Source organism: Rhagoletis pomonella, unplaced genomic scaffold, assembly GCF_013731165.1.
Source record: "Rhagoletis pomonella isolate Grant_MI unplaced genomic scaffold, Rhpom_1.0 Rhpom_scaffold_00002, whole genome shotgun sequence".
NCBI classification, from domain to species: Eukaryota; Metazoa; Arthropoda; class Insecta; order Diptera; family Tephritidae; genus Rhagoletis; species Rhagoletis pomonella.
The window spans coordinates 68,063,486-68,080,941 of record NW_023458556.1 but is presented as its reverse complement, the minus strand read 5'-3'; the positions used below and the strand labels follow the sequence as shown (position 1 = coordinate 68,080,941).

The window sequence follows — 17,456 nt, the reverse complement described above, 5'->3', positions numbered from 1 at the left end:
TATTTTATTTTATTTTATTTTATTTTATTTTATTTTATTTTATTTTACTTTATTTTATTTTTATTTATTTTTATTTTAGTTTATTTTTTTCTTCTCTTAGTTTATGTATTTTATATTATTTTATCTCTACATTGTTTTATTGTGCCCGAGCGCAGTTGTGCAATAAGGTATCGAGATTGATATAAGTTATGTTATCGTCGCTAATTCGTAAGATATCATATCGACGATTAATTATTACCTAGAAATTGGAGACCCCTAGGCATATACTTTAGTCAAAGCACTTTTTATCACTTTCTAACATTTCTTGGTCTGCAATTTTTTGCGAGAAGAAGGAAGCTTCATCGCGAACTGCGGGACGTGTTTACTTATCGATCATGCAAGGCCTCCTGTGAAAATCATAAACAACGATGGTTTATATGGTATATAGCGCTCATTATTCAGATATAATAATAATAATAATAATAATAATAATAGATTGGCGCTTACACATATGTTAGTGTTTGGCCGAGCTTCTCCTCCATTTGTGGCGTGCGCCTTGATGTTGTCACACAAAGCGGAGGGACCTACAGTTTTACGCCGACTCCGAACAGCGATTGTATTTTTATGAGAAGCTGTTTTCATGGCAGAAATACACTCGGAGGTTTGCCATTGCCTGCCGAGGGACGACCGCTGTTAAGAAAAAACCTTTTTTCTAAATTTTTTTGCGATGTTGCTTTGACCAGGGTTTGAACCCAGGTGCTGCGGAGTGGAAGCGCGCACTGCTTACCACTACACCACAGCGGCCGACAGATAAAATAACTTATTAAAAAATTGGTTTCCCTATTGATTTATCATAAATAAAAATGCAGTGAATGGTGAACGTTGACTGATTTTTGATGATCATGAAAGGTATGAGGCCTTTTGCGTAGCCGAATATATTATTATATAATTATTAGCCATATCTTGGTGTAAGACTGTACGAACCCTTCTTGTATTTAGCAATCTAGTCTTCCAAACTTTAGAATATAGTATATGGTTTTTATTTTGGCTGTACTGCAAGATTTTAATGTTGTTTTAAAAATTTGGGGGCCCGACTATTGACGGAAAGTTTTAAGACCAGCGCCATCTCCTGAAAGAACAACAATGTCAATCTAAATATTATTATTAAATTATGGAGGGAACACTATTCCACCTTACTAAATGGGAACGGCACTGAAAGCGACTGACGACCCCGAGTCCGTAGTTGATGCTGACGGAGTCGATGTTCAACAACCTGAATATGACGAATAGCGATTGCGCGACGGTAAAACATTAAAGCTGCTGGAGCTGACGGCTTGCCAGCCGAGCTATTCAAACATGGCGGCATGGCGAATATGGTCAGATGAACACATACCGATCGAGTGGAACTTAAGTACGCTCTGCTCAATGTACAAGAAAGGCGACCCCTACCGCGGGATCAGCTTTCTAAGCATAGTTTGTGTGAAAGACTGAAGCCCGCCGTCACTGAGCTGATTGGGCCAGATCAGTGTGGATTTAGACCTGACAAATTCACCGTACACCAGGTATTCATAATATACCAAATCTTTGAAAAGACTCCCCGATAAAAGGATCGGCAATCACCATTTGTCGAATTCAAAGGCGCTTTCGGCAGCACGAAAAGAAGTTGCGCCGCGACGCCTGAATTTGGCGTCCCCTCGAGACCGATTCGGCTGTGTAAAATGACGTTGAGCAATACAACCAACAAAATGACTTGTGTCATTTCTTTAATCTGATGTTGGAGAAGATAATAAAGGTCGTAGAACTGAGCAGCTCACGCACAATACTTTGCATACAATTGCTTGCGTATGCCAAGGACATCGCCAAAAAAAAATAGGGGCTACATTTGTTCTGCCTTCTCGAGATTAGATAGAGAAGCAAAGTGAATCGGTCTGGTGGTCAACGAGGAAAAAACGAAGTATCTACTGTCATCAGAGATAGCGCATACGAGTCTTGGTACCCACGTCACTGTTGACAGTTACAAGTTTGAAAAAGAAGATGACTTTGTTTATTGGGGAACCACCAATAATTATGACAGCCTTGAAATCTAACGTAGAATAACTCTTGAAAACATCTAATGAAGCGGCACTTGAAGTTTTCGAAAAAAAGATTATGCAAAAGATTTACTCCAGTGCCACCTTGCAATCCTTTTTTGCAACAGTATTGCCCCTACCTTTACCAATATATCTCTCGAATATAAGCCAGATCATAAATACGATTTTTAGGAATAACTCGTTTTCACGCGCCAGCTGGCATTTTAAGCTGTTAACCGAAACAATACAGGGACAGTGGGTCCATAAAAAATTGCATTAATATCGTTTCGGTCGTTTATGAGGAATTCACAAACACACGTATCAGCGATTTATATTTGTACATATTTCCAGCTAGATAAAAGTTTCAGATGTTTGAAAGCCACCACACCTCCTTTTCCAATAGCACGCATGAGTATTGCATTTATTTCAAACATCTCCATATCAAGTTCCAGGACTTTACCGCAAATACTTTGTATGGGTAACGCTCCCTTGATATAACGAAATTACTACCAGGCTATAACCATCCTTAGTAAATCTGCAGTAGGTGACCAGAACTTCAAAAAAAATCGGTACAGCCTTTCGCGAGATCACCTTTTATAAAAATAAGGGGTATCTCTTTACATAATTAGTATAGATAATAAGTATAACACATAGCCAATACCCGCATGCTTTGCGGCGCCTTAAAACACCTTTCGAACTGTAAAGTAATCATTCAATTCTATTCTGTCCCAAGAATATATGGAAAACATTTTTTTTGCAAATTTTGATATGCATACCGTCTTTGTTTGTGCTTTTTAGCCAAAATAGCATATATATGAAGTTTTATGGCCGTAGGATAACGATAACCCGTGCCGACTTTTAGTTGAAGTTTTAAGGCTGGTATGCAGCTCTCAAGAAAACCATCAAGAAAAAAATTGCCATTAATTCCATGTGTGTCCAAGGAATTTTGACAACTGATACTTAAGCAGTCTGTTGGCTCGCTCTTTCCTCAAGAAATAATGGAACGGGCATATATTTCTGTTGCAAGCATGGGTTGCCTTGTGCTCTTTTTTCACAAAAAACTTTAGAAAACCGTAGTAGAAAGCGTAGCAAATTTCTTAAGAACTGCGTACTGCCTCAAGAAAATTTTACACAAGAAAATTTCCTAGGCATTTCTTGTACGTCATTTTGTATGGAATTTTTGCTTTTCTTGAGAACTGCATACAGGCCTTTAGTTAATAACTTGAATTAATCGTCCATGAAAACTTTGGAAATGCGAAAAATTCGATAAGTTTCACATACTTTAACGCATTTCTAGTAAATCTTCATCTTTAAATGTTTAATTGGATGGGACGATTTCTCCCAAGGCAGGGACCATAACAGTTATAAATTTTATTAAAGAAATCGCTCTTTGACATTAATTTTTTGACTTTTATTTAATTATTCCTTAAAGACCATTTATTTCTGACTTTTTTTATGAATCAAAAATAACAATTATTTTTTACTTTTATCTAAATAATTTCAAATAACAGTTATTTTTTTTTGTGTTTAATTTATATGCCTCAGTCAACAATTATCGACCTCAATTCTTTAAATCACATTTGTAAAAGTCATTTGTATAAGCCGTAGTAAACTTTTGTTTCCCAACATCGTCTTAACTGCAAGAAATGTTAATGACTTTTATACGAATGATTAAAAAAATAAAAGTCGGTGACTGATTTATATTTATAAATAAAAGTCTTCAATAACTGTTATCTAAGACATTTAATATAAAAATCAAAAATAATTGTTATTTTGGATTTATAATATAAAAATCGAAAAATAATTATTTTTTTTTTATTTCGCATAAAAATTGCAAATTAAAATTTATTTGAGTCTCGGAGAAAAAAAAAACGATTGTTATGTATCACTTAGTTGTAGAACATTTCCTTTATAGTGAATTTTTCCACGACAGTTTTCATCAATAACTGTTATGTTCGGTCCCTGTCCCAAGGGCATCGAAAAAATTAATTAAAGGCAGATATTCTTTTATTCTTCAATATCTTTTTATATATTTATAGAATTTAAATTAAACAAAGATTGTTGAAAGTGCATTCAAAATTAAAAATCTTGAAGGATACAATTTTAAAGGACATTTTTGGCATGTACCAACAGGATAATTGAAAACAGAAGTTATAATTATTCCTGTTTTGAGTTTTTTTTTTATTGATACCCATATATCCATATTTTCTGTAAACTTTTGGAAATATATTAAAATTGATGTTCCTTTTGAAAAAATCCTGACTACCTGGTAACGAAATTAAAAACGCAGATTTACTAAATATATGCCCTAATAATGTATGGAGTATAGTAATCCCGCCTTATATAGAAGTAAAACGAGTAAGTTAACAAAACACGCGAAGTGCACAAAGATTATTCTAATAACTGCGACTGCAAGTCGGCACGGGTGGCCGTGGTTCGAATTGCATAAGATTTTATTCGGATAGGTTTTAAGACAAAAGCAATAAATTGAGGGGGTATGTGTTAAAAATAAAACTTATCTATATCTGTAATACGTATACCGAATTTCAAGCAAATGGGACCATAAATAAGATTTTTTCGAATAGATCGGTCCCTGGTCCACCTTCCGGAAAAAAAAATTTGTTATACAAAGTGTCATGAAAATTGGACCAGCCGTTCGCGTGATTACATCTTACAAAAAAAAGGGACTTCTCTTTATATAATTAGTACAGATTGATAAACTCGTGAAGTTCTCTGGGGTGCATTTTATGCAGGTTACTATGTTTTTGTTTAACAATGGTCATTTTAGCAAATCGGTCGGGTTCAAAACAATGTCTATAGATGTAATATTATCAGTTTTTAATAAAATAAACTAAACCCTCAATACAAATCCTCATAAAAACTATACAAGGGTTAAGAATGCATGCACCGGGCTTACAAAACTCGGGGTTACCCGAACTTTGACTTTGTTTATTGTTTCATTTCATTATAAATTTTTCTTTTGTTTCATTTCCTTTCATTTTATTTTTGCTTTACTTTCTTTTTTATTGACTGTTATGTATTTTCGGTCTTTAATATTTTAGGTGTGCTTATTTAATTCTTTACTTTTAAAATTTTTATTATTTATCTTTTTTTTTATTTTATGGAAACTTTATGCATACAAACATATAAGTACATGTGCATATTTGCGTTAAAACTGATTTTCTTTCTTTTTAATGTTTTTTTTTTAGTAATTCTGTTTTCCTCTATTCTTCATATTCTTTGTAACTTTTAATAAACTCTCTCGATTTATTCATTTTTTATTATCTGTTTCTTTGGAAGCATCTGTCTTTGGCGCTATGTTTGCTATGTAGGTATGCATTTCGAAAACAAGTATTGAAAACTTTTTACCCGCTACTTTCAATTCCAGTTACATATGTACATACATAAATGTTCAACTCTAAGCAACTACAAAAAAAAAAATATTTATTTATTTTCGATTATCATTTGCAATTGCAGCACGAAACTGCGAGCCAGTTGCAACACCGCTTGCGCATTATGTCGCTCAGCCATTTCTGTAAATTATATTAGAAGATGTCTTAAGTATGTATGTTGCAAAAATGATGAAAACAAATCAGCTTACCATTGAAAAACTTTATGACATCCGTAAAATCCATGCTGTTTGAAAGTATTATGTCGCGATATGTTTCCAGCAGCGCCAAAGCGAGGAAGAGTACAAAATGACTGGAAGCCACATGTTTCGCCGCCCAAATCACTTCCCATGTAGCAAAGACATCATCGTATACCAATTCACGCTTGAAATCAAGCAAAAACCAGCGATAGCAGAAATAAAAGTGTGTGTAGTCGCCATTCGAATCCATCAAATCATACATCTCTGAGTCCAGTATTTGGATGAGGGAACTAAAAAAAACAGCAAAAGTGAAAAATATTGAAAATTACAAAAAACTTCGCCCGACTACATAGTAACTAAGTGAAGTAAATTTGTTGCAACAGTTTAAAATGTACATATTTATTACTTTAATTGTATGCACTAACCGCATATTCGCAAAATGCATATCCATGGCCCCGCCATTCGGAAAATTCTCGATCATGCGTTCCATCAACTTACAGAAGCAACTATAACACAGAGATTCATCGTCGAATATTACCAACAACGGCGCCACCAAATCACACATGCCCTGCATATAACCAACGTCCAAATGCTCCCATACATAGCTGAGATGTAAGGAAAAATTTTGTTTTCTTAAAAAATGCCTTAATACTCTGAAATTTCCATTCTTACGTGGATATGACATTTCTGAGCTTATCCAAATTCTCATTTGCGAAATACCAGTAGTTGCGATCACAACGTTGCACATCCTTCTCGATGCGATGTAAATTCAAACCGAACTGTTCCAGCAATTCGCTCTGTAAATATTTGTTTATTTATTGAAAATCCCCTCTACAACTAACTCTTTCTACAAGGTCTTACACTATATACGCCGCCATTCGAGCTGGCAGGTGAAACACATGCGGATTTAGGTTCCCGCAGTGCATCCATAATCGAGCTGCCACCACCTACAGCCGCCTCTTCGACATTTGCTTCAAGCGAACCCTGTTCCAACAACTGCGGCATTTGCGCACTTTCCATTTTCACGCCAGGCAACCAATTTGCCACATCAACTGAAGCATTGGTTACGATTACAGCTGAAGGGCGACCAGCAACATTCACTCCCACCGCTGACTTGTCAGAAGCTCTTGTGTCCTCAGTTCGAGCAGCAGCTAGCAGTGCCTCTTCGCCAACAAGTTGTGTTGGCAAGTCATCGGCACTCAAAAACTCTGGACTCAATACGCTCTTGTCTGGTTCCTCTGTTGAATTCAAATTTGCTGACATGGATGTATGCAAGTCCAAATCTGTATATCCAAAACCAGCACCCACAGTTTCGTAAGATGACGAAGACGTTGAAGTTTTTTCACTTTGCTCGGGTTGTCCGCCCCCTTCGGTTGCCTCCGTTGGCAGTTGCTCACTTTTAGTGCTTGCCTCTGATATTGGCTCATTGACGCCCGCATCAATGATGGCCTGTTCTGCTGATAGCGTATCATCTTTCTCCTTCGATATCGCCTCTTGGCCATTAATCTCGTCTTCCTCCTCCATTGCCTCGTCTACGTTGCCCGAGTCTGTGCTAGTCTTCATAGCACGTGGTAACGGCTTAACTGATAAGAAATTTTGCGTGTTGCCTTCCGCTTTTGCGGCTTGCGCCTGGCGCTGTTGCTCGTCTTCGAACTCTAAATCACCAGGATCAGAAATATCGGATATGTCTTCGAACACCTCGTTTTCCAATTCACCGGTTTCGACATCGGCAGCCCGCACGGTCTTTTCATTGCCACTATTACTGCCCGAACTTAGTTTAGCTATCGCGCGAGATGTTTTTTCCTTTTCTCGTTGCTGTACAATTGCATCTACTGCTAGCCATTCGCTCATTGTCGTCTCATAATAATGTTTGCAGCTCTCATCCTGCTTCTCTCGATCCTCAGGCGTTGAACCAAAACTGATGGCGAATAGGTTTCGTAACATTTTTTGGTTATGTATTACAAGCAAAAATTTACCTGTAATGTCCAAGTAAGTATGGCCACACCACCTTCCGTAACTCTGGACAAACTCCACCAAAATATACCAATCGATAGACATCCATCTCATCTGAAACCACTCCATTCGCGTTCAATGCTTCCCAGCGCTCTTTTGTCAGTCCTTCCTCGTCGGCTTTCACTACAGATGAGAATGACAGTGCTGACAACATGCAAATGGATCAATGTGGGTTTTTTTACTTACGTTCCGGCGTTATGCGCCCATTTACAAGTCCTGAAAGATGTGTACGTACTGTCGACAAATGTCTGCAGTATGCTAACCATCCGTAAAAAGCTCTTGATATTATTTGCCTCCTCATAGTTGAGCAAACCATTTCAATACTTGTACTCTGCTTTGTCTGAACCTTGCAAAAAAGGATTTTTGGGATGTTATATAATTTTAAAGTTTTTTTATAAGCTAAGTATGTACATATATAATGTAATCAGCTATTTAGATAAATATATTCGTGTACTATAAAGTTTTCAACAATTGTTTAACCGTTTGTAAAAAAACAGAGTTGATACAAATTAACGATTCCAATAAAAGTGGGAGCAGCCTCCTTAAGATTGCATATAAAGTATTTTGTGAAAGACCAAAGTCTACCGTCAACGAGGCACTACAACCGTGCCGAGAATAAAAAACTTCGACAGTGGCCAACCCAATTCCTGCACTCGCAAGCTTATCCCATTCCCCGTTAATAGTAACTTTCGCTGCTTGGCGTCAGAATAAAAAGTGATGGATTATAGAGAAGTGTCGACGCTATTACGGCGACCTGTCTTATAGCTGCTAATTCAAGGTTTAGCGAGAGGTCTTTAGGGTAAATCTGCTACCAACTTTATTGTCGGACCTCGACCCGTCCGTAAGGATATCGATAGACCTGGCATCGAAGTCCGAGCGATTTAACCAGTCGCTTTTGTAGGCACGGTCAAAAATTTGGGTTTAATTTTTAAACCGCGCTGGGACTACTGCCTTTTTTAATCTTTTATAGTCTACTTTTTAAACCAGTCAATAGTTTTTTTAAGCAATTTTTTAAATATTCTGGTTTAAATTTTAGTCCGCGCAGCCGAAAAAATATTGTTTTGCTATGAGTGGTTTAAAATTAAAACCAAAAAGTTCGGGGTTTAAAAATCAAACCAAAATGTTTTAATTCTAGTTTCTAGGTTTCATATATAGAAAATTTGCATTAAAATCTAAACCGAAATAGAAAATGTTTACCTCAATATGCCTTATTTTAACTGTTTCTCAGAGGGAGAGAGCGCGCAAATCTTATGAACTGACGGCATCAACACAGCGAAATGGGGTGTTGATTCAAACCCAACATATGAAACCACATTTGTTTCTTTTGTTTGTTTGCTTTGTTGGAAGCGGTCAGAATGGCTTGTTCTTCTTTTTTTCTTATTTGGCGCTGTCACCGCCTAAGCGATTTTTGCCGAGTTCAGAAAAGCACGCCAGTCGTTTCTTTTGTGTGCCAACTGACGCCAAGTGAAGCCAAGTCTTTCTCCACCTGATCTCTCCATCGCAGTGGGGGCCTCCCTCTTCCTCTGCTACCACCACCGGATTCCCAGTTGAATACTTTCAGAGCTGGTGCGTCGGTGTACATTCGAACGACATGGTCAATCCAGCGGAGCCGCTGTATTTTAATTCACTGCATTATGACCATGTCGTTGTAAAGCTCATACTGCTCATCGTTCCATCGTCTGCGGTACCCGCCGTCGGCAACGCGTAACGGTCCGTAAATCTTCCGCAAAATCTTTCTCTCTCCAAGAGTCGCCTAATCGGATGTTGTTATTGTCCAGGCTTCTGCGCCATATACCAGCACGGGCATGATGAGTGACTGAGTGTGGTTTTCGTACGTCGAGAGAGGACTTTACTCTTGAATTGCCTACTCATCAGAAGAGTAGCGAGATATTGAAGAAACCCGCTTTGATGCCGATTGTAGCTAGACGCTCGTCCACCGGGGTGAACGACAATACTCGGCGACAGAGTCTCTCTTGCACAACAAATCCAACTCCGAATTTGCGCTCCTTTACATGGCAGCTGTAGTAGACGTCGCAAGGCCCCAGATATTACTTGCCTTGCCCCGTCCAACGCATTTCTTGAATGGCGGTGATGTCAGTTTTTGCCCTTACGACGACATCAGCCAGCTGGGTCGAGGCCCCTTCCCCATTAAGGGTCCGGACATTCCAGGTGCATGCCCTCAAATCGTAGTCCTTTAAACGTTTGCCGTGGTCGTCATCATAAGTAGGGTCTCATCCGAGGCTTTACCTTGCTTTTTTACAGGAAGTGGCTTTTACGTGGCGCATCCCAAACCCAGCGCACACCCCTTGCTGGGAGGGAGGTGGTTTCGCAACCAAATACACGTTTATATAGCGAGCCGCTTGCTCCAAGCAGACACCCGCTTGCAGCCGCACCTACTGGTGAACAGACGCTGCCGACTTCAGGGAGCCCTTAAACCGAATAAGTCGGAGTGCCCCCACCGAAGCTCCCTCTCTTTCTGCCGTGATCCAAGGCTCCAGTCAGATTGGTTACCGCATCTTGCAAATGGGTTGCTTACGTTGACCAGAGTGCGCGAACGAGGACGCAAGAGTCGGGATTGAGTATAACCATGCAACTGTAACTGCATACCCACCGCAACGACTATACCTCGTTGCATGTTGCAGAATTGCATACACAGTTACAATTCCCAGCAAGAAGAGAACAGTTCCAGGGTGAACCATTTAGTTATGAGAGGAATCTTCTGAAACTTTTTGGGAGTCCTTACTTTTCAACTTGTTTTGGTCCTGTTTCCTAGCATACATAACTAATCTGCTTATATATTGAAGAACTTAATGGAGGCTGTGGTATACCTGTCATCAAAAGTAGGATATGTTGGATGATAGCTCGCAGCTTTCGAAGCTTAATTTCGCTCGCCCATTTTAAATTTTATGCAAAAGCATCCAAAGCTAAATAACCTGAACTTGGGTCTTGGGCATTTGCGGTGACATATGGATTTTCCAGCACCAAAATCTCGAACTGCACCCACATTTAAACTAACAATATTTAAATTTAATAATTAAAGCTGGACTAACAATATTTTAAAGTGTTCAGAAAAGCGGATAGGCAGAATATTTTCCAATAATACGATCAAGTTCAAAATATTTGTGTTGTGCTGTAAGTAGGCAACGGAAAGCAATAAGTAATTGGAGTGACCTACGAGTAAAAGTTAGAATGAAAATATTTCTGATCAGGGTTTCCACTTACTTTAGAAGAAATTTTTTTAGTAAATGTATGTATAAGTAAAATATTACAATATGAATGAAATGCGAATGGTATAAAGTGCTGAAGTGGCCATATGTCCAAAAATTCGAATAGAAATCTCATATACAAATAGCCAAACAAGTTTACTTTACACCCCTTTTACAGCTAAACTATAACCCCAAGTATAAAAAACTATATTTCATTAGGAAGGTATTGTAAAGCTGAAGTGCAGAAAATTACTGAAATTTCAAATTAGTTTGAAAAAAGCGAAAAAATAAATTCAAAATTTACACTAATGCAAATGCCAAACATGTCCATGAAAGGCAAATGCCTCCTAAATGTGTGCTTTAGTATTGACACTTAGTGATGTGCTGAGTTAAAACTTTTAGGTATTGATCGATGTTCGGTGCCGATTTGAAAAAATATCCAATACTCTTGATACTCGGTACCGAAACATTTCGGTTTTGAATAAAAGCGCACATAGGCCAAAAATTTAGAAAAAACGCTTTAGGGAAGACTCGCCTATCAAATACCCGAATGTAGGAGCCAATATAGCTCCATAATATAGGCCATAATGCAGAGAAACTCTTACTTGTTGGAAGCATTTTTGTTCCAGCTGAATCGGACGATATCATTTTTTAGGCCTTTGGGCAGATTCTGTAACCAGTTAGCGACAATTTTCGAATCGGTATCGGCTTTGTTGACTTATGATATGAAATATTTTTACGTCAACAAGTGCGATATCGATCCGAAACTTGTCGCTAACTGGTAACAGAATCTCCCCCCTGAAAGGCTTCTTCATCCGACAAAGCATTTTTCTTGAATCTTGGATCGACTATGGTTAAAACTGATAAAATAATACTTCTCTGTTGCGATAAGTTCAAGTGTTTTATAAAGATCAGGATAGAGGTAAAGGAAAAGATAAAGATCCAAATAAAAAAATTAATGTAAAGATAAAAAAGCAATAACAACAACTTTTAGTCAAGAACAAAAATGTATAGATTATAAATTCCCTACCAGTATTTCTTAAAAGGTGACGTAAGCGAAAAAAGACTAATGGAGCTTGTTTTTTTTTAATACTAATCATACTTCCCTGGAAATGCTTATAGGTCCGTTTCTTTAATTTAAAAAAAATTAATAATAATCCACACTTACCAATGGAGATTCTAAAGGATGCTGATCCATAGAGAGACTTTTGCTAGAGCAATCACTCGACCCAGTTGTCGAACAGCTGCTGAGCTGAGCACGGCGCGGAGCGCTGCGCACAAAGTCCAAAATCGAATGCGCCGCAGCTGATAAGAAAACACAAACTCAGTTAGTTTTCATGGAAACTCCCCATTTTACCTACCGAATTCTTCATGTTTACTCTTGCTCACAATACGAAAGACATAATCGATTGGCGTTTCGTCAAATGATTCCATTACCGAAGGTAAAATACGCCTGCGTACACTCTTCGGCCATGGGAAAATCTTGCCAATGCCGCGCTGCGACCAAAGCGGTGGATCTAATTGCCCGTGTGGCAGCAAGCCAGTCTCCAAACAACTGAGGAACTGTTGCATGTGTCCACCTTCGGGGAAATGTATTGGCGGACGTTGCACACCATCCTGTCCCACAAGTACTATAATGCCGCCACTATCCTCGCCACGATTCTGGTGACAGTGCACGTATACGATCTCATCTACATTGATATTGAGTGCATAAGCCCAGTATGATTCTTTGTCCGTCTCCTGGTCCTCTTCCTCATCCTCCTCATTGTAGCCGTTCATCAGTTGATTTGGCGTCCATTTAATGATGAGCGTCTGCACATGCTGATGAAGGCTCAAATAGCCAGGCATTTTTTCATTCACGTCTTTCTGTGGATGTCAAAGATTATTGAAACAAATCAAACGATTGCGCTTAAATTGCGAACAAATAGCTTGTCTTTACCGGTACTACGTATACATTATTCTTTCCATACAACAGCGTAGCTCTGGAATTTTGATGCAGCGACTCTACGTAGTCCTTTGCCACCGTTGCTGCAGCTATTGACTTGAAGCTGGCACCGGTTGTGCCTTCATCTGTACTGGTGTTTAAGCTGCGCTTGAAATTTAATATCGGTGGCCTTGAGCAAGTAGAGGAAGAACGACGACCCGAACTAATGCGATGGCGCTTAACCTGAAAAAGCGAAATGGTTTAATGCCTTTTAGTTCATTACTTTATGATTATCTACCAATTCGTCAGCATGCGGATCAGTCCAGTAGTGATCGGCAGTTTTAATTCGCGTAAATTCCAATGCACAAGGTCCAACTAAAAGTGAGCTCAGTATAGAACCATAGTCGGAATCTGCCACAAGGGAGTCACGATCGTAATATGTATTAGCATTTGCAACTAAATATTCAATAATTTTAGCCAACTTCTTCTCGTACAATGCCAGTCGGATCCATAAATATCTAAATAAGAAATTATGAAAAAAGTTTAATATATATAGTAGTCACAGTATACACTTTTTTTATAAAAGCAAAGAAGAAGTCAGAAAGTATCTAGTTACATATGTCCATGATTAACAGTGACAGGGGAGAAGCAGCAGGAATTTATGTAGTTACACAAAATTTATTAAATCAAAAATATTTGGGTTGGTGCTGTGACCAACGGTAACGCCAGATGAGAAAACTCTGGAAAAGTTTTGGAGGGTGCGCATTAGGGTGGTTCAAAAATGCACATGATAAAAGTAAAGTCGGAATTGCTCTCACCCCCTACGATTGATCTATCCCGAAAAAAGTAGACCCTTCTTTTTATACCTATCATGAGCATGAAATGGTATTATAACTTTGGTCCGATGTTTGTAAGTACCAGAACAAAAAGAGATAGACCCATTAAAATGTATACTTATATGATCAGAACGACGAGCTGAGTTGATTTAGCCATGTCCGTCTGTCCGTCTGTCTGTCTGTCCGTCAGTTTGTATGCAATCTAGTCTCTCAGTTTTCGAGGTATCCGGATCAAATTTGGTAGGTGGGTGTATTTTTATAACGTATTAATCATTTGTCGGAACCGGAAGAATCGGACCACTATAACATATAGCTCCCATACAACTATTGTTCAGATATGAGATTTTTCGTTATAACTTCTCCATTTATGCAGCTACGAACATGAAATTTAGCAATACTTGCACCCATTATCAACAGAATACTTACAGTGAAAATTACAAAGATCGGGAAACTATAACCTGCAGCCCCCATATAACTGATTGTTCAGATATGAGGTCTTTTATCATAACTCCTCCATTTATGCAGCTGGGAACATGAAATTCGCACCATTATTAACAGAATACTTACAGTGAAAATAACAAGGGTCGAATGACTACAGCATATATCTTCCATACATCTGATTGTTCAGATATGGGATTTTACTGTAAAACTCCTTTATTTGAACAGCTAACACCGATAAATTTCGTAAGATATTTTATAAATAATAATACAAAGTCTACTGAGAAAATCGTTAAAATTTATGCTGTATAAGCTTTATCTCCTATAGCACTGATTGTTCAGATACCAGTTTTTGCCATATATCTCCTTTATGTAGGAAACTAAACCCAATAAATTGTGTTACCGGTTTACATACCGATCACATAGCAGTGAAAATCACTTAGATTGGTGCCATATAAAGTATATCTTCCATACCTCTGATTGTTTAGATGCGATTTTTTATATAAGTATGTAACTCCTCTATAGATGTATGCAGATGTATTCAAAAGCAGTAATCTGTCAAAATAAAATTTGCAGATGTTCATGAAAGGTATGAAGCTCTTACTTGTTTTATTTTGAAATAAAAAAATATTTAGAGGTCGCTCAAATCGCCCAAAGTTTTCCATGTATTTTATATGGGGTAAAAACAACTTCTCGTATAAATGGTATAGAATAGTTAAAAATCAATATTTTCTCTACCATAAAACCCTGTTTATCTGCAGGAGAACCCCAATAATAGTACCCATTTTTTTATTAAACCATTTTTTCATCGGAACTATAATTTATAGGTCCACCAAAAACCCACAAAAATCCCGAAAAATGCAATGGGGCGACCAATAAAAAATCATTAAAAATGGTTAAATAAACAGTTGGGTATTATTATTGAAAGTCTCCTGAAGAGAATCAGAGTTCTCGATCCTATCGAAAAATATTGATTTTCAAGAATTCTATATCATTTCTAGGAAAAAGTTTATTTTTCCCATATAAAAATACATGGAAAACTTTGAGTGCTTTTAGCGACCTCTAAATATTTTTGATTTTAAAATAAAAAAATAGGGGTACACTTTTTTCGATATAGAACAATCCTAGCGGGTGAGAGCATTACAATTTCGACTGTACTGTTTTTGGACCACCCTAGTGCGCATACATCAAGCAATTTGAACATTATTAGGGGTGTCATCAACTTATTACTTTAGGAGAGTAAATAAAGTATGTAGATCTAAAAAACTTATACATATTTCACACTCACTTCATTGAAGCCATTGCAATATTTGTACCACTCAAACTCATCGTTGTCACCGATGTACTGCTGCCCTTCTTTAACATCGGTGGCCGATTGACACTATCGCTGCTGGATGATGAACGTTTACTCGGATCGGCTGCTTCAATTTCCAAAACTTTCTTACTTATATGCTCAGCATCTTCACTAGATTTGGCAATTTTATGAAGCAATGCTGTTGTCGATGATGTTTTGAACAATCCCAAAGCTCGACGCCGCAAACCCTGACTCAAGCAAGCTTCAACGGCAGCACATAATTGTGTAACGGAACTGCTATCTTCGTGTATATATTTTTTTGTAACAGCTTCTTCCATCAACTGCTTAACTTCCTTCTTAACAGCTGCTATAAGACGTTCTTTCGGGTCGACTTCTGAAAATAAAAACGTGGAACAATTTTATAGATAAACTAGATAGAATTATTGGCGCATAATTATAGTCAAGAAAAAGTAGGCTCTAACTGAGTTAGCGCATGACTATCTATAGATTATAGATTAAGTGTATCATAGTCGTGTTAGCGTGCTATTTCGCTTAGAGTCGTTTCGAGAGTTAGAGTGACGATAAGTTTTGCCAAGGGTAGCACTAACTGCCTAAACAGAATGAAGTACCACAGCCACAAGCTATTTCGCTCGCTACCGGGGTTTGGGGTTTTCCTACCAAAATCGGTAAGGTTTTTTCTCGTTGGTAGCATGGTAGGACGATTAACATTTTGGTAGGTTTCTTTTTCTTTGCTCCCGGCACCGGTTTCCACTGGAATTATAAAATCAATTATATTTTAAGACTTCTACCAAAATATCTCGGAAAAATATTAAGATTTACGTGAGCTGGACCAATTTGAAAATAGGCCAAAAATATTTTCTTTTAATAAAACCAGTTTTTTTTTAATATTTTTTTTTATTTAACTCACATGACTAAACAGTTTAAGCTTAAAAAATTTGCATACAAGTATTAAACATAATTTTCTACGGAATCATAATAATGAGATTTTTGATGTTATTTTTTAACTTTTTTCAAAGACTGGTGTAAGAAAAACTTGATTAACTCAGCCAAAACCTTACAAATTTAGACTTATGAGGTATCATTGGTAAGGTATTCTTACCTTTTTAATTTCTTTGCGAATAAACTCGTTCAAAGTATGAAAAGAGGAAGGTAAGATAAGCGAGTATCATTCCATGTTGAATTAAATAAGATGTGCTGGAATTTGATAAAGAAAAAATTGGGACGTGAATGAGTTTTTTTGCAAAGATATTAAAAGGGTAAGAAAATACCAATCCATTGATGCCTCATAAGTCTATATCGGTAAAGTCTTGGAGCAGTTATTCAAGTTTTTCTTACACAAGTTTTTGAAAAAAGTTAAAAAAACAGCATCAAAAATCTCATTATTATGATTCCACTGATAAAAATTATTAATATTTTTATGCAGATTTTCGAAGCTTAAACTGTTTTGTCATGTGAGAGGATTTTTTCAAAAAAATCCTTTAAGAAACTATTTTTATTCATAAAAAAAACTACATTTTTATAGGTATTTTCAACCCGGTCCAGCTCACGTGAATCTTAATATTTTTCCGAAATATTTTGGTAGAAGTCTTAAAATATACTGGACTTTTTTAATCCTGCCGGAAAACCGCAACTTTCTTTGGTGATGCAGTCTAATATACATATGTACGTATATTGGTTATGAGACAAAATAGGTATGTAACGTAAGTTTCACTTCTCCAGTGTGGCCCAGGCGCACTTACTTTTTTTCGTACTCGTATCCAAGTCAAAAAAGCTGCGGAATTCAACGCTTGATTTTCGGCCCATCTTCTTCCTTCATCAAATCAAATAAAAGTCTAACCAATGCAGATAAGCCAAAAACTTGTTATGAAAGTTATTATGAGAGATTTATTTTTTATAACAAGAAATAAATGACAATTTGTGACACAGCAATAAGTGGGCCGGTTATTTTCGGTCTCTGCTTTTGAAGAATTGGCACAGTCATGGCTCAGCTTCTGTGATGACTTTAGGGCGAATCCCATATAATGGAGTCGGTAGGCTTCATTCCGGCAAGGGAGGCTTCGAAACTTCTAGGAAAATATTTACCTACA

General features: G+C 37.4%; 1 protein-coding gene across 1 annotated transcript; it reads right to left on the bottom strand.

Moving 5' to 3' along the window:
• Window positions 1-5,267: 5,267 nt before the first annotated feature.
• Window positions 5,268-17,172, bottom strand: LOC118754487 (small G protein signaling modulator 1). Its single transcript, XM_036489363.1, has 13 exons — window positions 17,109-17,172; window positions 15,343-15,742; window positions 13,079-13,298; window positions 12,796-13,023; window positions 12,218-12,722; window positions 12,025-12,161; window positions 7,837-7,996; window positions 7,614-7,773; window positions 6,499-7,555; window positions 6,310-6,434; window positions 6,063-6,242; window positions 5,650-5,927; window positions 5,268-5,581 (listed from the first exon to the last, which is right to left on the bottom strand). Exons 1-13 carry the CDS (start codon window positions 17,170-17,172, stop codon window positions 5,493-5,495), a joined length of 3,603 nt encoding a protein of 1,200 aa, XP_036345256.1. The 3' UTR covers window positions 5,268-5,492.
• Between the last annotated feature and the right edge of the window lie 284 nt (window positions 17,173-17,456).

Coding starts and splice junctions, on each gene's coding strand:
- LOC118754487 (XM_036489363.1), bottom strand. CDS start 17,172: ATGGGCCGAAAATCAAGCGTTGAATTCCGCAGCTTTTTTGACTTGGAT. Junction 13,299..15,342: donor ATTGCAATGGCTTCAATGAA/GTGAGTGTGAAA, acceptor TTTCTTATTTAG/ATATTTATGGATCCGACTGG. Junction 13,024..13,078: donor ATCCGCATGCTGACGAATTG/GTAGATAATCAT, acceptor TCGCTTTTTCAG/GTTAAGCGCCATCGCATTAG.